This window comes from Patiria miniata, unplaced genomic scaffold (genome assembly GCF_015706575.1).
Source record: "Patiria miniata isolate m_02_andy unplaced genomic scaffold, ASM1570657v1 HiC_scaffold_22, whole genome shotgun sequence".
In the NCBI taxonomy this organism is placed as follows: Eukaryota; Metazoa; Echinodermata; class Asteroidea; order Valvatida; family Asterinidae; genus Patiria; species Patiria miniata.
Window position 1 is genome coordinate 3,891,356 of NW_024037061.1, and position 22,592 is coordinate 3,913,947.

Genomic DNA, 22,592 nt, shown 5'->3' on the forward strand with positions numbered 1-22,592 from the left:
CAACTTAGACTAGATATTTTTAACATAGAAGTTAACGGTTATAAGTCAGAACTTTATACAGCTGAAATAAATAGGCATGTTCGATCATATATAAACTACACGTATATACTGCTATTTAATAAAACAACAAACAATTTAAATTGGCTTTATAATATTTTTGCTGTAACACACAAAGAGTGAATAATTTGTTAAGGCTAAGTACGTGCAGTTACTACATCACAAGTCGATTACTTTTGTTTGGTTAAATATTTTTGATTAAATACATGAAACATTTAATATCAACAACTTATATTTAAGGCGTGTAAGATCATTTGCATTTATCCCAAACTTAAACCTACCGAATTATTATCAAAAGCTTACCTTGATTAAAGATCGTACTGGTACTAAACACCCCATGAAATTATTCCGTCTGGCTTGCTGACATTTATAAGAAATCAAAAAATGTCAGTGATTTGTAACGATCAGTCAATTAGCTAATTTGTGGAATAAAGAGTGCTTATAAAGACGAAATCGTCTTTCGTGATCAAGAGGTATAGTGGGTTTTTCCCTGTTTTCTCGAAAAGTGATATCCACTGAGCTGAAACTTCAACAGGTTAGGTTTTGAACGTTGTTCTTTGGATTCTGAGTGGTGTTATTATTGGAAACGAACAAAATGCATTAAAAGCGAATGATCCTACATGCCTTTCATAAAGACAAGATTAATACATCATTACCTATAATTATATACTATATGTCTATTTATCACATTCAAAAAGGTCCCTTGAAAAGACCGGGGACGAATTACATGGAGCTACTGAGCACAGCACTTTGTTTAGCAAAAAAATGTTCTAAGCAACCGTCACATTCAAAAAGGCCTCTTGAAGAGACCGGGGACGAATTACATGGAGCTACTGGGTACAGCAATTTGTTTAGCAAAAAAATGTTTTAAGCAGAGACGGTTTACCAGCCAAAATCGCAAACAATCTATATAGCTCGTGACTGGTTCTCGTTAGACAAATAAATCTGCCAAATAAAGCAATACAATTTGCTTAGCAGCTCAGGAAAAGTTTGGTGCAGCTCGTGCTATAAGCCAAAGATTACAACCCATTCACCTATCATTTTATTTATGTCTACCTCCACACTGAGTAAACAGTGTTTAATAATAATAATAATAATAATAACAACTGTATTTATATAGCGCGTTTTGCCAGAGGATACAAAGCGCTGGGGGAGAATGCAACCAAAGCCAGGTAAATGAAGTATATGAACATATGAGACCCATTATGTAGCACCTTTTTGCTAGGTGCTGCGGCGCATAATTGCTGCCACTGCCAGAAACACCGAGGCGCGGCAAACCCCTCCTCTTAGCGACAAGTGTTACTGGGTTCTTTAACGTGCATTACACAACACACGGGACCTACGGCTTTACGTCCCATCCGAAGGACGAAGTGATAATGGTAAAGTGCCTTGCTCAATAGCACAAGCACCATGTTCCCACGGTCAGGATTCGAACCCGTGTACCACGGCACACGAGTCGAACACCGTAACCATTGGACCACAGCGCCCCACTAAATTAAACGACGGTGAAGGGCAAAACCTGTAACTTTATTTATATCTACCTCCAGTTTGCCAGTCGTTATCCAAGACTGGATCCCGGTCCCTCAAATGTAGGGACCGGTAGCGGGCAACGAATCCTGGAGGAATTGCTCCCGGTGTATGTAAATTAACCTGGGTCTGAATCCCGCCCTGGATACATCACAACGATAATGACACGCGGGGAACCAGCCTTGAGCCTTGGCTATCATTAATACGCAGTTTGTTTGATGACGAGTTTCAATTTCGCTGAATTTGAAGGTGTCTCTGGCAGTGGCGTAGCCAGGAATTTTTCAGTGGGGGGGGGGGGGGGGGGGGGCGCCGGGGCTTGAACATTTTATGGGGGGGGGGCGTCATGTACATCAATGATAATTTTTTTAGAAACTCAAAATCTCAGTGGGGGGGGGGGGCGACTGGGGGGCGACAAGGTTTCGTGTCGTCGCCCCCCCCCCACACGCCCCCCCCCCCCCCCGTGGCTTCGCCACTGGTCTCTGGCAACTATAGAGGGGCACTGCTTTTCAGTATTTGAAACCTATGCAGTTAAAATGCTTGAAACTTGCCTTCGTGCAGACACTATGGCGATTCTGCCTACTGGTAAGAGTCAGTTTTCCGATAGCCGTGACACTCAGTGTCGTCCATGCGCACGACTTTTGCAAAAAAAAAAAAAAAATCATACTGCGCACGCGCAACGGTGATCCAATCAAAGGATTTACATGAAAATACTAGTCCACATGGGCACTAGCTACCAGTGCCGCCAGTCGCGATACCTGCAGTTTTATGGCAAGCGCGGCCTGGTCGCCGCGGCAGTACTACGGAGGGCGCTATCGACAAGATGAATCAAGTCACGCCGATACTACGAAAAAAATTACAGGTGCGGTTTATTCAAGCATCATGCTATGGGGTACATGTGTATGATTAATTTTTTTTAGTTTCGACTGTGCCGAAGTTCCAGACTGGATTTCATTCATCTTTTTGATATAGCGACCTCTGCCGCCGCAGTCGCATACGAACAAAATCCAAAGCCATTCTTGAATCAAGAGTACTAGAGCCTGAAAGACTCCTGGTGGCGCGCTTCCGGACCCCTCGAACAGGAAAATTATACTAGCACTTAATATTTTGTGCTATAACTCCGACTTTTATGTTATAAAAGTCAGAGGTTTTTAGAATTGTTGTGTTGGTACATTTCTTTCTCAAGAAAATCACCCTCGGATTTCTGTACTTAATTAATTTGATCACGTTTGTATTCACATCGCGTACTATACTTACACGAAAACGAAAATGATATACCTATACATCCGGACTCTAGATTTAGTCGGCCATGTTTGAATCACACTTTATTACAGTTCTCATCAACGGTCAGTTTAGATTTGTTTGTAAATGAGAATAACTCTTTCAAGTTTATTTTAAAAAAAACTGTGTGTCCCAAAAGACATTTTAGTCTCCTATTGAAGTTTAAGAGTTTACCCAAAATAATGACTGCCCCAAATTATTTCATAGGCTCTAAATTTTCATCATTGCACGAGTGCTCCGAGTTTCACTAGTCCACATGTATTTTAGATTTTTGGAAGTGAGAGGTCCAAGTTTGGCACGATACTTCTTTCACGTCATGCGATTTTTCTGTTTCCATAAATTGAGATGCTAGTAACAATTTCACAAAGGCCCTTTGAGGGTGATTTTCTTAAGAAATCAATGTCCCTAAAATAATTTCAAAAACTCCGACTTTTTAGTTTTACACGCTCATTTTCCTATTCGTGGGGTCCGGAAGCGCGCCACTAGGGGTCAACTTTCAGGCTCTTTCCCCCCGCAGCAGTTAACCGTCTACTGAAAAAGGCGAAGTTTTCCCGATGATTTCCAAGCGCATGCAGACCGCCGTCTGCCACTTTGTGGGCGTGATGCGAAGGAGCCTGAGGCGGATGTAGTCCCGCGACGCTGATTGAAACGGCACGTGGACCGCTGTCTCGCCGGACTTAGAGGAATCGAACTGTGATAAGAAGAAAAAAGTAGTAAAGACACTGAATTATCCATTATGCAGGCAAATCGTGCTCCTTTACACGAAGGGACCGATCCAGTAAGCCCCTCCCACTGCGAACTTGGCAAATTAACACTTTCTCCTCTCCAATGCCACACTGCATTTTCCTGCCGCGCGTGCACGCGTGTCAGACGTTTGTGCACGCATGTCGGAGTATTTCTCTTTTTGGTGTACTGACAATATGGCGGGGAATTTTAGCATTTGTGGAGGTTTACGCTCTCTGAGTGCTCTCTAGTTGTACGGTTAATCCATTGGAGGGGACACATGCATGAGTGTGCAGTATAATCACGTACCGAATGCAGTTTTCGTCTGCAGCCTGTAGTAAAGTCATTTTATGCATGCTTGAAACATATTACGTGATTGAATAATCACGTGATTTGAGACGCTTCATGATTTAGGCTCATAAAGGTTACCTTATATGGACTGTGACCCGACCAATAGTCCCGAGTTTATCCGAGTCCAAATTTCACATGTCCAAGAAAAAAAACGACACTCAGAAGTACTTTTTGTTTACCTCTGCTAGAGATCCCGTGTCTTCTGTAATGAGACTCCATTCTTGCCAAACACTATCTCGGTAAAACACGATGAAATTGGTCACGAACATGTCGCTGGAGGGGCGCCCCTGGACAATCACGCCATACACGTCTGCTTGGTGCGACAAAGACACACGGATCCACGGCAATGGATCACCCTCCGAAAGCGTCTGCGCACACCAGGATTCTGCGATAAAATTGGCAATAAAAATGTGTTCAGCATAAGAGGAAACAAGAGCGAGTGCACAATAGTCTCCGACAAAAAAAATGCGACGCCGATGATGGCACATGGAACACCACTTTTTGGGTCAATTTTGGGAACATTATCCTCCTTCTGGAAACCGTCCAACCACTACACAAAATACCACGTAACTATAACATTACTGCACATTGTTATTTTGCCTCCGTTTACAAACTTGTTATAAACGTGTCTTTTCATAAACTAAAACTGTCTACTACTTGCACCATTCAAACGGGCAAGCCCAGGGCCGTAGTTTGCATCGTCTGAGTTTAAGACGTTGAGGGCGCTGATTTGATCGTCTGGTATAGTGCCATCTTCCATGCCAAGTGGGGCGCAACCACCGCAATCTGCAGAGAAAATGAATGTAAAAAAACAGAACGTCAATCCTTAACCGTATCTTTACCTAATGTATTCATTGTTTGATAATACTTATTATTTGTGACTAGTACTTTTTGTGTGTTGAGATAGAAATTGTTTCATTATACAATGTACTTTAATTCTTTTAAACATTCTATTCTGAAATAAACAAGCCTACGAACTTAAGTTTAACTCGGGTTCCCCATGCCATATTCAAATTGAGAGATTAGGCTTTCGCCAAGGCCACCGAGGCTTAAATTGCCAGCATTTGACAAAGCGGCGAAGCCGTGAAGCGACTGGAGCGGGAGACCACACACGCGAGTGGAGAAGCGTGCTGACTTAATCTTTGCTCCAGTCGCTTCGTTTTTTCGCAGCTCCGCCGCTCCAAGCCACGATGGCCTTGTCGAAAGGCTACTTCAATGTGTGCACGGCGTGAGCTAGAGCGCCATAAGCAATCAGAGCTAAATACCTATGATAGTAACGTTGAAAAGGCACGTCCCCATGTTGCGCACACTGTCGGGTACATGTAATTCACACCGCACGGTCGTGACCCCCTTGTCGAACCCGTCCCCAGGGCCAACGACTATTCCCTGATCGTCCACGCACGTGATTTCCCCGTCCAGGTTGTCTACGGCCGTTGGGGGCGCCCAATCGGGCTGGGGTTGGGCTTCTCCTCCATTGGTATAGCTCCATACGGAATTGGGGCACGTGACCGTTGGAGCCTCAAAATCAGGAAAAGGCTGCGGTACTATTACAACTGGAAAGAATGTTCCGATCAATAATGTTCAACAAATGTCTCAAAGAGTTTCACCTTCAAAAAAAGATGTTATTTTCAACTTACTTTTCTAGCAAAGTCATCCACTACTGATTAAGACATTGAACAAAACAATCCACAGACAATCACATTCAAATCTGACAATAGTAGGTGAATAATTTCTTCTCAAATTTCGAATTATTGGCTGCCAGACAATAATTATCGTGACGCCAAAAGAGTTACCTTCGGGCACGTCTTCTGATCTGAAGACAAGAACGGTCGACATGGCTGCTGTACTTTCATCAAGTTCATCCCCTTGTCCTTGGGAAATTGTACTCACCTGAAAAACAAAAGGGGATATGCCTACCAATTATTGCCCTTTGTTTATCATGGATAATAATCACGCGATAATTGCATTTTAATTCTCATTACTCAACTTAATGGTCAGTTTGATTAATTCGATCAATCATGTGTATTTTTTTTTTTAACAAGGCCATGTAATTAAGCTGTGAGTCTAGCTTTGACCAAGGCAGTATTAGCCGCGCATATTGCTGCTGCGCACCTGCCAGCAATATATTTTTTTTCTGCAACCAATCATAGACATTGACCTTAACCCTCGTATTACGCCTATCCTCACATAATTTGTGGTGGTTTTATAAGGTTCTAAATAAAAAAAAATCAAATCTGACAATAATATAATTACAATAGGTTGACTATCGCACTAAATATGTTTTTTTCTGTAACTTTTTTGTTTGATGTGTTTGTTTGATGTATACAAATTTCTCATTCGGTCTACATTATTTTCTCACATCGTGCCAAAAGAATGGGCCTATCATAATGATTATAGATTAGAGATGTGTTCCCGGCCCGTGAGTGTTTTCGAGTTCCATCTCAAAAAATAGATTCCTTTTCTAAACTACTTTTTTTCTAATGATATAGCCACAAAAGTTATTCACTTTTCAATGAGACATCGTTCGAAAAAATCCTGGCGACACCCATGTTTTCTAGTTTTGAAGTGTATACTATAATAGAATATTGTTTATTTATTCTAAGGTTAAAAAAAAACTTACTTGGACTGTTTCAGTCGTTGTTTCTATCGGTCCTTCCGTGTCACTTTCCAAGCCGCCGAAGTACAAGAAGCCTGATTTTTGCTGCAAACTTTCAGGGTTTTCCTCTGCCCTTGCGCCGTTCATTTGGCACGTGCCATCGGTGTCGCCGTGATTGAACGACAAGCAGCGACGGTGGCGGTGACAGAGCACCATGCACTGGACCAGGGACGTAGCGTGTAGGCTGAGGAACGTGTGCCCGACCAACGCCTGGTTCTCCCGGGCGACGTAGAGGGTCCCACTCGCCGCAACGCATGCTCGTCGTGCAGTGATTAGCACCGTGAGAATTAACAACCCCAAACCCTCCATGGCAGGCAACGCCAATTTCAAGAAAACGCGAGATGCAACGAAGCACAGGACGAAATCTGTTCATTCACACAGCACCCATCACTAGCGGCTAGCCCACTCAGTGGCAGTTTTTTTGTACGTAGCTAGTTGTGTGGTACGTCTTCACTGCCTTGCCGAGTGCCGACTGATGAAAGGCATATTTCGCTTGCTGCACTATTTTAACGTTTAATACGGTGTGACCACGGTTATAAAGTAAACGCGAGCGTTAATTAGGTACGATTGACAACCTTCATTTATCACGGGGTGGACGTGGCGCCACCTTCGTTGAAATATGGATAAAAAGGTTAGCAACTGAAGCCAGCGTACTTTATACGTGTACGTTCTTATAGGACCATCCAAAATGGTGGCTGCGGGTGGCCAACTGCCCAATACATGTGTATAGCTCGCGCCCGAAAATGGCGGCCATGGGCTCACAAAACGGTTTCAAACAATACACTACCAGTATCACTATCAGATAATGACAAAGCCCTTCAAATGCTTCTCTACATAACGGATTTAGGCCTGCAATATAACTTTAATAAACGTATCGGTGGGTGGGCGTGGACATCGGGGAATTTGTTTACATAGCCGTATTTTCTTGAAACTCAATGGTTCTTGTCTTGAGTCTGGAGTGCTGAATGGTAATACATAGCAACTAATGAAATCTGCCGGTGTGCAAATGAATAGATGTTTTCATCGCATGACGTCACTCCGCCATCTATCTTGCCGTCATATTAAATAACGCTCGATGTCTTTAAACAAAAAAGTGCAGATGCGCGTATGCAGTCCGCCATCTTGGAATCTTTGTTATATTTTGTAGCTTTCCTGAAATAGCCTAAGTCTGATACATGTACAGGAGAAATGCAATGGCCACTACGTTCTATATACCTGACCTGGTTAAACTTAATGTCGACATGCAACTTTAACAAACTTTAGAAACAGTTAAAATAAAAGGACTTACGCTCAGTTTTTTTTGTAGCAATCGTCAATCTGAAATTCCTGGGCCTATTTCCAACGACAGAGGGCGCTACCTTGCGACAGACAATACTAGCGCGTGGACGAGTTGAACACATGCCTATCATTTATCAAGTATCATTACTACTGACTCTTACCATAACCAGTAGGCAAAATCGTCATAGTGTCTACACAAAGCCAACTGTCAAGCATTTTAACTGCATAAGTTTCAAGTACTGAAAAGCAGGGCCCCTCATAGTTGCCAGAGACACTTTCAAATTCAGTGAAAATCGAAACTCATCACCCCACAAACTACAGTGTGTCATGTATGGCCTTGTGTAATAGCGCCCTCATGTGGTTACTGTATTATTGATGTAATCGATAATCAATAAGACAGTAACCACATGAGGGCGCTTTTACACAAGACCATACATGATGCAGTGTATGTACAGTATGTTCAAAAAAGTAGGCAGGCGTACAGGCAAGTACTACGTGTACAACATTAAAACTTTGTAAGAAGCTGGCGATGGCACATCTGAAAGTAGTGAAGCATAACATTATATCTCAACCACAAAACAATTAAGTCATCGAATCTTTGGGTTTTTGGGGCTGAATATTTCGATCCTTGTTATTGATTGGTTTGGCAGTATCTACGTTTTGAGAGTTGTCTGAACTTGAAGAAAATGCAAGGAAATTAACTACATATCAATGTGAATCCCTTCCGTCACTAGGTGGCGCTCTTGCTCTTGCCTATCACTTTAGTTTTCCCCGCTGCTTGTATAATCGTTTTAGGGCTGGAGACAAAACCAACACTTTTAAAAGGTGGGGGGGGGGGGGGTTGCTCTCTTCACTTTAATCCCTCCCCCCCCCCCCCCCCCTAAAAAACCCACACACTTCCGCTGCCTCATATGTAGTCTGACTCTAGCATTAATTAATGTGTATGTAAATTAATAATGTTTAATCGACTCTCTTGAAAAGAATAAAGGGCGGATCTAGTTATCAGGAGTACATAAAGGGGGTGGAGTTGATTCTAAAACACCTACTGCTAAAGGGGTCCGAAAGAAAATTGAAATCTACGATGATTTCTCCTGCATTCTAAGATAACTCAAGAATAAATTTAGGAACTTCAGAATTCCATTTATTATTTGTCGCCCGTACAAGCTATAACAATTTAATACATGTAATTGCAATAGCGCAATAATTATACGTGCTGATTGTAGGCGGGCGTGGACACAATCATCCATGATCTAGCTCCTAGACCCATTTACTGGCAACTCAATGGTTCTTGAGTCTGGAGTGCTGAATGGTAACGCATAAAAACCAATGAATACGCTAGTTCTAAGGAAAAGACGTTTTCATTTGCTTCGGACTGACCCTGACATAATAATCCTACGCCTATAAGTCGTTTGATTTCACTGGATGTCTCCTTTTTTTCCCTTAAAATTGGGAATGGATCCTTGTAAACCAATCATTATACATTTTCGGAGTTTTGTATCATTATCTTTTCAAATATAATATTAAAAAGAACATATTTATTCTTGGACAAAGACTTCAGTAAGACTAGTTATTTTAACATAGAAGTTAACGGTTATAAATTAGAACTTTATACAGCTGAAATAAATAGGCATATTCGATTATATATAAAATACACGTATATACTGATATTTATTAATAAACATTTCAAATTGGCTTTATAATATTTTTGCTGTAATACATAATGAGTGAATAATTTGTTAAGGCTAAATACGTGCAGTTACTACATCACAAGTCGATTACCTTTTTTTTTGTTAATTATTTTTGGTTAAATACAATCATGAAACATTTAATTTCAACAAGACTTATATTTAAGGCGTGTATGATCATTTGCATTTACCCCCAAACTTAAACCTACCGAATCAAAAGCTTACTGGGATTAAAGATCGTACTGGTACTAAACACCCCATGAAATTATTCCGTCTGGCTTGCTGTCATTTAGACGAAATCAAAAAAATGTCAGTGATTTGTAACGATCAGTCAATTAGCTAATTTGTGGAACAAAGAGTGCTAAAGACGAAATCGTCTTTCATGATCAAGAAGTAAAGTGCATGGATTTTCCCTGTTTTCTCGAAAAGTAATATCCACTGAGCTGAAACTTCAACAGGTTAGGTTTTGAACGCATGTTCTTTGGATTTTGAGTGGTGTTATTATTGGAAACGAACAAAATGCATGAAAAGCGAATGATCCTACATGCCTTTCATAAAGACAAGATTAATACATCATTACCTATAATTATATACTATGTGTCTATTTATCACATTCAAAAAGGCCTCTTGAAAAGACCGGGGACGAATTGCATGGAGCTACTGGGCACAGCAATTTGTTTAGCAAAAAAATGTTCTAAGCAACCGTCACATTCAAAAAGGCCTCTTGAAAAGACCGGGGACGAATTTCATGGAGCTACTGGGCACAGCAATTTGTTTAGCAAAACAATGTTCTAAGCAACCGTCACATTAAAGGCCTCTTGAAAAGACCGGGGACGAATTGCATGGAGCTACTGGGCACAGCAATTTGTTTAGCAAAAAAATGTTTTAAGCAGAGACGATTTACCAGCCAAAATCGCAAACAATCTATATAGCTCGTGACTGGTTCTCGTTAGACAAATAAATCTGCCAAATAAAGCAATCAATTTGCTTAGTAGCTCAGGAAAAGTGGGGTGTAGCTCGTGCTATAAGCCAAAGACTACCCATAACCCATTAATTTTATTTATGTCTACCTCCGATTTGCCAGTCGTTATCCAAGGATCCCGGTCCCTCAAATGTAGGGACCGGTAGCGGGCAACGAATCCTGGAGGAATTCCTCCCGAACCTAGGTCTGAATCCCGCCCTGTAGATACATCACAACGATAATGACAAGCGCGGGAACCAGCCTTGAGCCTTGGCTATCATTGATGCGCAGTTTGTGTGACGATGAGTTTCAATTTCGCTGAATTTGAAGGTGTCTCTATAGAGGGGCACTGTAGAGGGGCACTGCTTTTCAGTATTTAAAACCTATGCAGTTAAAATGCTTGAAACTTGCCTTCGTGCAGACACTATGGCGATTGTGCCTACTGGTAAGAGTCAGTTTTCCGATGGCCATGACACTGTCATCCATGCGCACAACTTTTCCAAAAATAAAAAAATCATACTGCGCACTCACATCGGTGATCCAATTAAAGGATTTACATGAAAATACTAGTCCACATTGGCACTAGCTACCAGTCTAGCACTAATGCAGCCAGTCGCAATACCTGGTTTAATGGCAAGCGCGGCCAGGTCGCCGCGGCGGTAGAGGGCGATCGGACAAGATGATCCCAGTCACGCCGATGCAAAAAAAATACACGTGCGCTTTATTCAAGCAATGTGTGGTTGTTATGGGGTACATGTGTATGATTACTATTTTTTTTCCGACTATGCTGCAGTTCCAGACTGGAATTCGTTCATCTTTTTGATATAGCGACCTCTACCGCCGCAGTCGCATACGAACAAAATCGAAAGCCATTCCTGGCCAAGTTCGGGCAAGGACCATTAGTCGACTAGTGGTTAATTTGTGACATACAGTCTGACGCCTGCGCACTAATAGCAACGTGCCAACGTCAAACGCTGGTCCAAATGTCATCGCCCCAAACTTCTGGATCCTGCTCAACCGTGCTAGCGTTATGAATGCGCGTGGCTATTGGTTACCAGCGATGCAACCAGCCCCAGTAGGTTGGTTCCAGATAGTCGACTAGCGTAGTCAACCACCGTCGACTAGACAGAGTTCGGGCAAATGTTAGTCGACTGTTAACCATTGGTCAACTATAGTCCTGCGCGAACTTGGCCCAGGAATCAAGAGTACTAGAGTCTGAAAGACTCCTGGTGGCGTGCTTCCGGACCCCTCGAACAGGACAATTATACTAGCACTTAATATTTTGTGATATAACTCTGACTTTTATGTTACAAAAGTCAGAGGTTTTTAAAAATTATTGTTGGTACATTGATTTCTCAAGAACATCACCCTCGGATTTCTGTACTTAATTAATTTGATCACGTTTGTATTCACATCGCGTACTATACTTACACGAAAACGAAAATGATATTACTATACATCTGGACTCTAGATTTAGTCGGCCATGTTTGAATCACACTTTATTACAGTTCTTATCAACGGTCATTTTCGATTTGTTTGTAAATTTAAATGAGAATAACTCTTTCAAGTTTATTTAAAAAAACTGTGTGTCCCAAAAAGACATTTTAGTCTCCTATTGAAGTTTAAGAGTTTGCCCAAAATAACGACTGCCCCAAATTATTTCATAGGCTCTAAAGTTTCATCATTGCACGAGTGCTCCGAGTTCCACTAGTCCACATGTATTTTAGATTTTTGGAAGTGAGAGGTCCAAGTTTGGCACGATACTTCTTTCACGTCATGCGATTTTTCTGTTTCCATAAATTGAGATGCTAGTAACAATTTCACAAAGGCCCTTTGAGGGTGATTTTCTTAAGAAATCAATGTCCCTAAAATAATTTCAAAACTCCGACTTTTTAGTTTTACACGCTGATATGCCTATTCGTGGGGTCCGGAAGCGCGCCACCGGGGGTCAACTTTCAGGCTCTTTTGCCCCACGCAGCAGTTAACCGTCTACCGAAAAAGGCGTAGTTTTCCCGATGATTTCCAAGCGCATGCAGACCGCCGTCTGCCACTTTATGGGCGTGATGCGAAGGTGCCCGAGGTGGATGTAGTCCCGCGACGCTGATTGAAACGGCACGTGGACCGCTGTTTCGCCGGACTTAGAGGAATCGAACTGTGATAAGAAGAAAAAAATAGTAAAGACACTGAATTATCCATTATGCGGGCAAATCGTGTTCCTTTACACGAATTAATCTCAAGATATTCTTTGTCGGTAGCTTAACTATAGTGAGGGTTTGCGGTAACACCATGTTCTTACTCGACGTTCCGATACTAATGTTCTTACTCGACGTTCCGATTATAATGCTCTGATCGTCTTCATGTTGTATGTCTTGAAGACGATCAGAGCACACTGATCGGAACGTCGAGTTTTACTGCATCCAACCGGTTCTTTTCAGAGACCGCACATCTTCTCAACTCTTCTTCTTCTTCCTTACAAGTGCAGACTTCATGGCTGAAGATAATCGCACTGCCAGAAATACCGGGGCGAACCCCTTCTCTTAGCGATAAGTGTACTGGGTTCTTTAACGTGCATTAGATATTATACAACACACGGGACCTACGGCTTTACGTCCCATCCGAAGGACGAAGCAATAATGGTTAAGTGCCTTGCTTAAGGGCACAAGTGTCCGCGCCCGGGCTCGAACCCACGTCACTGTTGCCTCTGAAACACCAGAACATGAGTCCGGTGTTCTTAACCGCTAGGCCATGACACTCCAACTGAGATGTATGGAGAAAAAAAGGATTTGGGAGAGTTCCAGTTTTGTAGTGCGAACATGCCGAGACTGGTGCTTCCCCAAATCATGTGTTGAGTAGCTCAAAAATTGACTACACCCATAAGCGAAGGGAGTTAGCCATAACGACGACACGAAGTAACACTCAAGTTTAAAAGTGGATAAAAACGTTTTAAAACTTTAACAGGAACGTAATTTATCCTTATTCCTGTAGGATTACAGACACATTTAATAAAATGCGTGTTACTTCGTGAAAACGAAAATGACCGATCAGCGCACAGTGCATACAACCTAGCTACTTCGTGAAAACGAAAATCACTCGGTTCTGTAAAACTTACACGCGCGTAGCGCGAATTCAGGTCCACTTGGGTGTTACTTCGTGTCGCTGAGGATTATGAGCCAACATTTCTCACTTCGTCGAATGCCATATGGAAATATTTCATAATTTTACAAAATACCCGCCAACTTTTTTTTTACACGCGTATAAGCCAATCCGGGCATGCTATGAGCTCCGTGCGCTACCAAAGGATTTGCGCCCTTTTACCTAACAACGACGTCCCGGGGGTGGGACATTTCGCTGGTTGACGCGCACCGTTCCTTGTGTGTGACGCACGTACACCAGGGGATTTGTTCTATTTACACGCAGTGGCCGCGCTTCGCGGCAAATGAATTGCAGTCAGGCAAGATGGCGTCGGTCGGTCACCCCCAACTGTACTTCCTTTGCCGGTGAGGGGGTGCTTGTGAACGGAGCGGATACCAACGAAGGCCCCCTTAATGACGCGAGTATTGTGCTATGGTTCTTACCTCCACAAAGGAGCTAAGGTTTTCATCGGATTTGGGTTACTTTGTTTGCTGGTTTGTCGGTTAACAAGATAACTCAAACAATTCTGGACGGATTTGCAAGAAAACAAAAGTTTTAGGGCGGTCCTTGGTACAAGTACAAATCGATTAGATTTTGAAAGTGATCCGCATAGGCCTAGCTATCTGGGTCTGGTTCCAGCATTTTTTTCACCATTTATGTGAGTATTTCTTCTTCTTTTTTGGTGTACTGACAATAATGGCGGGGAATTTGAGCCTTGGTGGAGGTTTGCGCTCTCTGAGTGCTCTCTAGTTTTACGGTTAATCCATTGGAGGGGGACACATGAGTGTGCAGTAATCACGTACCGAATGCAGTTTTAGTCTGCAGCCTATAGTAAAGTCATTTTACGCATGCTTGAAACATATTACGTTATTGAATAACATGTCACGTGATTTGTAAAACTTCATGATTTAGGTTCCAAACGTTACCTTATATGGACTGTGACCCAATAGTGTGACCAATAGTCCCGAGTTTATCCGAGTCCAAATTTCACATGTCCAGGAAAAAAACGACACTCAGAAGTATATTTCTTTATAGCCTTGTTCAATGCGGTCTCTCGGCTTTTTGTCGAAGGGAGATAATCGGGCCCTGCACCCACAAGCAACGCGGCTACGTGCGTGTACCACCGACCCTTAATTGTCCGTGCGTGTACCGTACCACCGACCCTTGTCCGTACGAACGGTTTGGTACTAACACAACCAGCAAGCACAAACACGTGAGTACGGACTGTACGCATGGTGTAATAAGGCAGTAAATGTAGGCCTACTATGTTCTGCGTGTGGGAGTACGTACGTACGTGTGGGGGATATACGCGCCGCGTGGCCTGTCGAACGACCGCCTTGTTGGGTCTGCAACTTCCGGGTTTAATGTCTTTCTTTACTTTTTCGTCCAGTTTTGGAAAAAAATGGGCGGGCTTCGGGTATGCGGGTATGCCGTGATGATTATGTAGGTTCGTCTTGGACCAATCACATGAAACAACCTTCCCAATAGTATGATTAATTCATTTCTAAGCTGACCAATCGTAAGCTTCACAAGAATCATGTGACGTAGCGCGGCATGCATAATGCATTAGTCATCATGGCGTCTTCCATGTCTTTTTAGCGAGAGCGAAATTACTTTTTCAACAATTTGACATTGATTCGAGTTTTTCGGCTCGTGTAATGAATCCATTTGAGTGGGCAACGATCGTCTAATGACAGCATTACCTGCAGAATTCGTTGGAGCCTTCAATACTGCTTCGGATAGACTGGGACTGAACGACTTTCACCCACAGCAACGGGCCGCCATTGCAGCGTTTCTTCGCGGATGCGACGTGTTTGTTAGCCTATCGCGGGCTGACCAATGAGAATTCAGTATATACGCGGGGGTGGTACCTCATTACCGTAATAGGTTTTGCTGGGTCAACTCAAAACCATCAAGGCGTTGGGTTACGCGGACTAGCTCATGCATGTACATGTACATGTACATGTACATGTACATGTACATGTACATGTACAGTACTGTGTGTGCATGGCTGTTGTACGAGTACGTGTGTGATGTACATGTACGTGCGTACGTACATGTACAAGCATAGCCTTGCTGTATGGTACAAGTTGCTTTCTCACTAGCAGCGTACGGGCATCGATATGTGCACGCAATTATGCCTTGCCAAGTTGATTAGGGATTTTCTTATCGGCGATTTTTTTTATCGGCGAATCGATAAGCCCAACGCCTTGGTCAAGGCTAATTTCTTTACCGTTGTTAGAGATCCTGTGTCTTCTCTAATGTGGCTCCATCCTTGCAAAGCATCATCTCGGTAATACACGATAAAATTGGTCACGAACATGTCGCTGGAGGGGCGCCCCTGGACAATCACGCCATACACGTCTGCTTGGCGCGACAAAGACACACTGATCCACTGCAATGGACCCAACTGAGGCGTCGGCGCACACCAGGATTCTGCGATAAAATTGGCAATAAAAATGTGTTCAGCATAAGAGGAAACAAGTGCGAGTGCACAATAGTCTCTAACAAAAAAAATGCGACGCCGATGATGGCGCATGGCACACCACTTTTTGGGTCAATTTTGGGAACATTATCCTCCTTCTGGAAACCGTCCAACCACTACACAAAATACCACGTGACTATAACATTACTGCACATTGTTATTTTGCCTCCATTTACAAACTTGTTATAAACGTGTCTTTTCATAAACGAAAACTGTCTTACTTGCACCATTCAGACGGGCTAGCCCAGGGCCATAGTTTGCATCGTCTGAGGAGTTTAAGACGCTGCTGGCGCCGATTTGATCGTCTGGTATAGTGCCATCTTCCATGCCAAGTGGGGCGCAACCACCGCAATCTGCAGAGAAAATGAATGTAAAAAAACAGAGTTTCGATCCTTAACCGTATGACTTTTGTATTCATTGTTTAAATAATACTAATTAATTTGTGACTTTCTTTTTTGTGTTGAGATAGAAATTGTTTCATTATACAATGTACTTTAATTCTTTTAAACATTCTATTCTGAAATACACTAGCCTACGAACTTTGGTTTATCTCGGGATTCCGTGCAGGCCATATTCAAATTGAGAGGCTGGGAAACAGTGGGCAGCTTCAATTTTAGCCTTTCGCCAAGGCCATCGTGACCTAACTTGCCAGCATTTGACAAAGCGGCGAAGCTGTGAAGCGACTAGAGCGGGAGACCACACACGCGAGTGGCAACGCGTGCTGACTTAATCTTTGCTCCAGTCGCTTCGTACTTTCGCAGCTCCGCCACAACTAGCCACGATATGACCTTGTCGAAAGGCTACTTCAATGTGTGCACTGTGCACAGCTCGCGAGCGCCATGAGCGATCCCGATATTTATCAGAGCTAAATACCTATGATAGAAACGTTGAAAAGGCACGTCCCCATGTTGCGCACACTGTCGTATGCTTCACACCACACGGTCGTGACCCCCTTGTAGAACCCGTCCCCAGGGCCAACGACTAATCCCAGATCGTTCACGCACGTGATTTCGGAGCTGGGTATTTCCCCGTCCAGGTTGTCTACGGCCGTTGGGGGCGCCCAATCGGGCTTGGCTTGGGCTTCTCCTCCATTGGTATAGCTCCATACGGCATTGGGGCACGTGACCGTTGGAGCCTCAAAATCAGGAGAAGGCTGCGATACTCCTACAACTGGAAAGAGTGTTCTACTCAATAATGTTTAACAAATGTCTCAAAGAGTTTCACCTGCAAAAAAGATGTTATTTTCAACTTACTTTTCTAGCAATATAATAAAAGTCATCCACTTCTGAATAAGACATTGAACAAAACAATCCACAGACAATCAAAACTCAAATCTGACAATAGTAAGTGAATAATTTCTTCACAAATTTCGAATTATTGGCTGCCAGACAATAATTATCGTGACGTCAAAAGAGTTACCTTCGGGCTGTGATCCGAGGACAAGAACGGTCGACATGGCTGCTGCACTTTCATCAAGTTCATCCCCTTGTCCTTGGGAATTTGTACTCACCTGAAAAACAAAATGGAATATGCCTACAAATTATTGCCCTTTGTTTATCATGGATAATAATCACGCGATAATTGCATTTTAATTCTCATTACTCAACTTAATGGTCAGTTTGATTAATTCGATCAATCATGTGTATTTTTTTTTTTTAACAAGGCCATGTAATTAAGCTGTGAGTCTAGCTTTGACCAAGGCAGTATTAGCCGCGCATATTGCTGCTGCGCACCTGCCAGCAATATATTTTTTTCTGCAACCAATCATAGACATTGACCTTAACCCTCGTGTTACGCCTATCCTCACATAATTTGTGTTGGTTTTATAAGGTTCTAAATAAAAAAAAATCAAATCTGACAATAATATAATTACAATAGGTTGACTATCGCACTAAATATGTTTTTTTCTGTAACTTTTTTGTTTGATGTGTTTGTTTGATGTATACAAACTTCTCATTCGGTCTACATTATTTTCTCACATCGTGCCAAAAGAATGGGCCTATCATAATGATTATAGATTAGAGATGTGTTCCCGGCCCGTGAGCGTTTTCGAGTTCCATCTCAAAAAATAGATTCCTTTTCTAAACTCCTTTTTTCTAATGATATAGCCACAAAAGTTATTCACTTTTCAATGAGACATCGTTCGAAAAAATCCTGGCGACGCCCATGTTTTCTAGTTTTGAAGTGTATACTATAATAGCATATTGTTTATTTATTCTAAGGTTAAAAAAAAACTTACTTGGACTGTTTCAGTCGTTGTTTCCATCGGTCCTTCCGTGTCACTTTCCAAGCCGCCGAAGTACAAGAAGCCTGATTTTTGCTGCAAACTTTCAGGGTTTTCCTCGGCCCTTGCGTCGTTCATTTGGCACGTGCCATCGGTGTCGCAGTGATTGAACGACAAGCAGCGACGGTGGCGGTGACAGAGCACCATGCACTGGACCAGGGACGTAGCGTGTAGGCTGAGGAACGTGTGCCCGACCAACGCCTGGTTCTCCCGGGCGACGTAGAGGGTCCCACCCGCCGCAACGCATGCTTGTCGTGCAGTGATTAGCACCGTGAGAATTAACAACCCCAAACCCTCCATGGCAGGCAACGCCAATTTCAAGAAAACGCGAGATGCAACGAAGCACAGGACGAAATCTGTTCATTCACACAGCGCCCAGCGGCTAGCCTGTGGCAGTTTTTTGTACGTTGCTAGTTGTGTGGTACGTCTTCACTACCTTGCCGACTGATGAAAGGCGGCATCTTTCGTTTGCTGCACTATTTTAACGTTTAATACGGTGTGACCACGGTTATTAGTAAACGCGAGCGTTAATTAGGTACGATTGACAACCTTCATTTATCACGGGGTGGACGTGGCGCCACCTTCGTTGAAATATGGATTAAAAGGTTAGCAACTGAAGCCAGCGTACTTTATACGTGTACGTTCTGATAGGACCATCCAAAATGGTGGCTGCGGGTGGCCAACTGCCCAATACATGTGTATAGCTCGCGCCCGAAAATGGCGGCTATGGGCTATCCAATTCACAAAACGGTTTCAAACAATACACTACCAGTATCACTATCAAATAATGATAAGGCCTTTCAAATGCTTCTCTACATAACGGATGTAGGCCTACAATTCAACTTTAATAAACGTATCGGTAGGTGGGCGTGGACATCGGGGAATTCGTTTACATAGCCCTATTTTCTTGAAACTCAATGGTTCTTGAGTCTGGAGTGCTGAATGGTAATACATAGCAACTAATGAAATCTGCCGGTGTGCAAATGAATAGATGTTTTCATCGCATGACGTCACTCCGCCATCTATAAATTGCCGTCATATTAAATAAAAAGTGCAGATGCGCGTATGCAGTCCGCCATCTTGGAATCTTTGTTATATTTTGTAGCTTTCCTGAAATAAAGAAGCCCAAGTCTGCATGTACAGGAGAAATTCAATGGCCACTACGTTCTATATACCTGACCTGGTCAAACTTTATGTCGACATGCAACTTTAACAAACTTTGGAAACAGTTAAAATAAAAGGACTTACACTCAGTTTCTTAAGTTGTAGCAATCGTCAATCTGAAATTCCTGGGCCTATTTCCAACGACAGAGGGCGCTACCTTGCGACAGACAATACTACCGCGTGGAAGAGTTGGACACATGCCTATCATTTATCAAGTATCATTACTACTGACTCTTACCATAACCAGTAGGCAAAATCGTCATAGTGGCTACACGAAGCCAACTGTCAAGCATTTTAACTGCACTTCCGCTGCCTCATTGTAAGCTGACTTTAGCATTAATTAATGTGTATGTAAATTAATAATGTTTAATCGACTCTCTTGAAAAGAAAAAGGGGCGGATCTAGTTATCAGGAAAAATGAAGGGGGTACATAAAGGGGGTGGAGTTGATTCTAAAACACCTACTGCTAAAGGGGTCCGACAAAAAATGGAAATCTACGATGATTTCTCCTGCATTCTAAGATAACTCAAGAATATATTTAGGAACTTCAGAATTCCATTTATTATTTGTCGCCCATACAAGTTATAACAATTTAATACATGTAATTGCAATAGCGCAATAATTATACGTGCTGACTGTAGGCGGGCGTGGACACAATCATCCATGATCTAGCTCCTAGACCCATTTCCTTGCAACTCAATGGTTCTTGAGTCTGGAGTGCTGAATGGTAACGCATAAAAACCAATGAATACGCTAGTTCTAAGGAAAAGACGTTTTCATTTGCTTCGGACTGACCCTGACATAATAATCCTACACCTATCAGTCGTTTGATTTCACTGGATGTCTCCTTTTTTCCCCTTAAAATTTGGGAATGGATCCTTGTAAACCAATCATTATACATTTTCGGAGTTTTGTATCATTATCTTTTCAAATATAATATTAAAAAGAACACATTTATTCTTGGACAAAGACTTCAGTAAGACTAGTTATTTTAACATAGAAGTTAACGGTTATAAGTCAGAACTTTATACAGCTGAAATAAATAGGCATGTTCGATTATATATAAACTACACGTATATACTGCTATTTAATAAAACAACAAACAATTTAAATTGGCTTTATAATATTTTTGCTGTAACACACAATGAGTGAATAATTTGTTAAGGCTAAGTACGTGCAGTTACTACATCACAAGTCGATTACTTTTTTTTTGTTAAATATTTTTGGTTAAATACAATCATGAAACATTTAATATCAACAAGACTTATATTTAAGGCGTGTATATAGGATCATTTGCATTTATCCCCAAACTTAAACCAAAACTTACTTGGATTAAAGATCGTACTGGTACTAAACACCCTATGAAACTATTCCGTCTGGCTTGCTGTCTTTAGAAGAAATCAAGAAATGTAAGTGATTAAACGATCAGTCAACTAGCTAATTTGTGGAATTATAGAGCGTTATAGACGAAATCGTGTTTCGCGATCAAAAGGTATAGTGCATGGGTTTTTCCTTGTTTTCTCGAAAAGTGATGATATCCACTGAGCTGATGAAACTTCAACAGGTTAGGTTTTGAACGCATGTTCTTTGGATTCTGAGTGGTGTTATCGTTGGAAACGAACAAAATGCATGAAAAGCGAATGATCCTACATGCCTTTCATAAAGACAAGATTAATACATCATTACCTATAATTATATATATATGTCTATTTATCACATTCAAAAAGGCCCCTTGAAAAGACCGGGGACGAATTACATGGAGCTACTGGGCACAGCAATTTGTTTAGCAAAAAAAGTTTTAAGCAGAGACGGTTTACCAGCCAAAATCGCAAACAATCTATATGGCTCGTGCCTGGTTCTCGTTAGACAAATAAATCTGTCAAATACAGCAATACAATTTTCTTAGCAGCTCATGAAAAGTTTGGTGCAGCTCGTACTATAAGCCAAAGATTACAACCCATTCACCTATCATTTTATTTATGTCTACCTCCACACTGAGTAAACAGTGTTTAAACGTCGGTGAAGGGCAAAACCTATAATTATATTTATATCTACCTCCAGTTTGCCAGTCGTTATCCAAGGATCCCGGTCCCTCAAATGTAGGGACCGGTAGCGGGCAACGAATCCTGGAGGAATTCCTTCCTGTGTATGTTAATTAACCTAGGTCTGAATCCCGCCCTGTAGATACATCACAACGATAATGACAAGCGGGAACCAGCCTTGAGCCTTGGCTATCATTGATGCGCAGTTTGTGTGATGACGAGTTTCAATTTCGCTGAATTTGAAGGTGTCTCTGGCAGTGGCGTAGCCAGGAATTTTTCAGTGTGGGGGGGGGGGGGGGGCCGCCGGGGCTTGAACATTTTATGGGGGGGGGGGCGTCATGTAGATCAATGATAATTTTTTTAGAAACTCAAAATCTCAGTGGGGGGGGGCGACTGGGGGGCGACAAGGTTTCGTGGGGGGCTGTCGTCGCCCCCCCCCCCCCACACGCCCCCCCCCCGTGGCTTCGCCACTGGTCTCTGGCAACTATAGAGGGGCACTGCTTTTCAGTGGGGGGGGGGGGGGGGGGCTGGGGGCTTGAACATTTCATGGGGGGGGGGGGGCGTCATGTAGATCAATGATAATTTTTTTAGAAACTCAAAATCTCAGTGGGGTGGGGGGGGGGGGGCGACTCGGGGGCGACAAGGTTTCATGGGGGGCTGTTGTCGCCCCCCCCCCCCCCCCCCCCACGGCCCCCCCCCCCCCCGTGGCTTCGCCACTGGTCTCTGGCAACTATAGAGGGGCACTGCTTTTCAGTATTTGAAACCTATGCAGTTAAAATGCTTGAAACTTGCCTTCGTGCAGACATATGGCGATTTTGCCTACTGGTAAGAGTTTCCGATAGCCATGACACTCAGTGTCGTCCATGCGCACGACTTTTGCAAAAAAAAATTAAAATCATACTGCGCACGCGCAACGGTGATCCAATCAAAGGATTTACATGAAAATACTAGTCCACATGGACACTAGCT

At 42.6% G+C, this 22,592-nt stretch overlaps 2 protein-coding genes across 2 annotated transcripts; both read right to left on the reverse strand.

The window, feature by feature from the left end:
- Positions 1-2,764: 2,764 nt before the first annotated feature.
- Positions 2,765-7,354, reverse strand: LOC119730726. The gene is made up of 6 exons (XM_038203744.1): positions 6,557-7,354; positions 5,730-5,826; positions 5,202-5,489; positions 4,594-4,722; positions 4,116-4,321; positions 2,765-3,553 (listed from the first exon to the last, which is right to left on the reverse strand). Exons 1-6 carry the CDS (start codon positions 6,899-6,901, stop codon positions 3,383-3,385), a joined length of 1,236 nt encoding a protein of 411 aa, XP_038059672.1. The 5' UTR covers positions 6,902-7,354; the 3' UTR covers positions 2,765-3,382.
- Positions 7,355-11,693: 4,339 nt separating this feature from the next.
- LOC119730637 lies at positions 11,694-19,444 on the reverse strand. Its single transcript, XM_038203625.1, has 6 exons — positions 18,373-19,444; positions 17,553-17,643; positions 17,007-17,303; positions 16,355-16,486; positions 15,882-16,084; positions 11,694-12,668 (listed from the first exon to the last, which is right to left on the reverse strand). The coding sequence occupies exons 1-6, from the start codon at positions 18,715-18,717 to the stop codon at positions 12,498-12,500; spliced, it is 1,239 nt and encodes a 412-aa protein (XP_038059553.1). The 5' UTR covers positions 18,718-19,444; the 3' UTR covers positions 11,694-12,497.
- Positions 19,445-22,592: the final 3,148 nt, after the last annotated feature.

Excerpts from the sequence above, each read along its gene's own strand:
- LOC119730726 (XM_038203744.1), bottom strand. The coding sequence starts at position 6,901 with ATGGAGGGTTTGGGGTTGTTAATTCTCACGGTGCTAATCACTGCACGA. Across the intron at positions 5,490-5,729 it reads ATCAGAAGACGTGCCCGAAG|TTGTAATAGTACCGCAGCCT; the intron begins GTAACTCTTTTG and ends CATTCTTTCCAG. Across the intron at positions 4,723-5,201 it reads TTTCAACGTTACTATCATAG|ATTGCGGTGGTTGCGCCCCA; the intron begins GTATTTAGCTCT and ends TTTTCTCTGCAG.
- LOC119730637 (XM_038203625.1), bottom strand. The coding sequence starts at position 18,717 with ATGGAGGGTTTGGGGTTGTTAATTCTCACGGTGCTAATCACTGCACGA. Across the intron at positions 16,487-17,006 it reads TTTCAACGTTTCTATCATAG|ATTGCGGTGGTTGCGCCCCA; the intron begins GTATTTAGCTCT and ends TTTTCTCTGCAG. Across the intron at positions 12,669-15,881 it reads ACACAGGATCTCTAACAACG|TTCGATTCCTCTAAGTCCGG; the intron begins GTAAAGAAATTA and ends TTCTTATCACAG.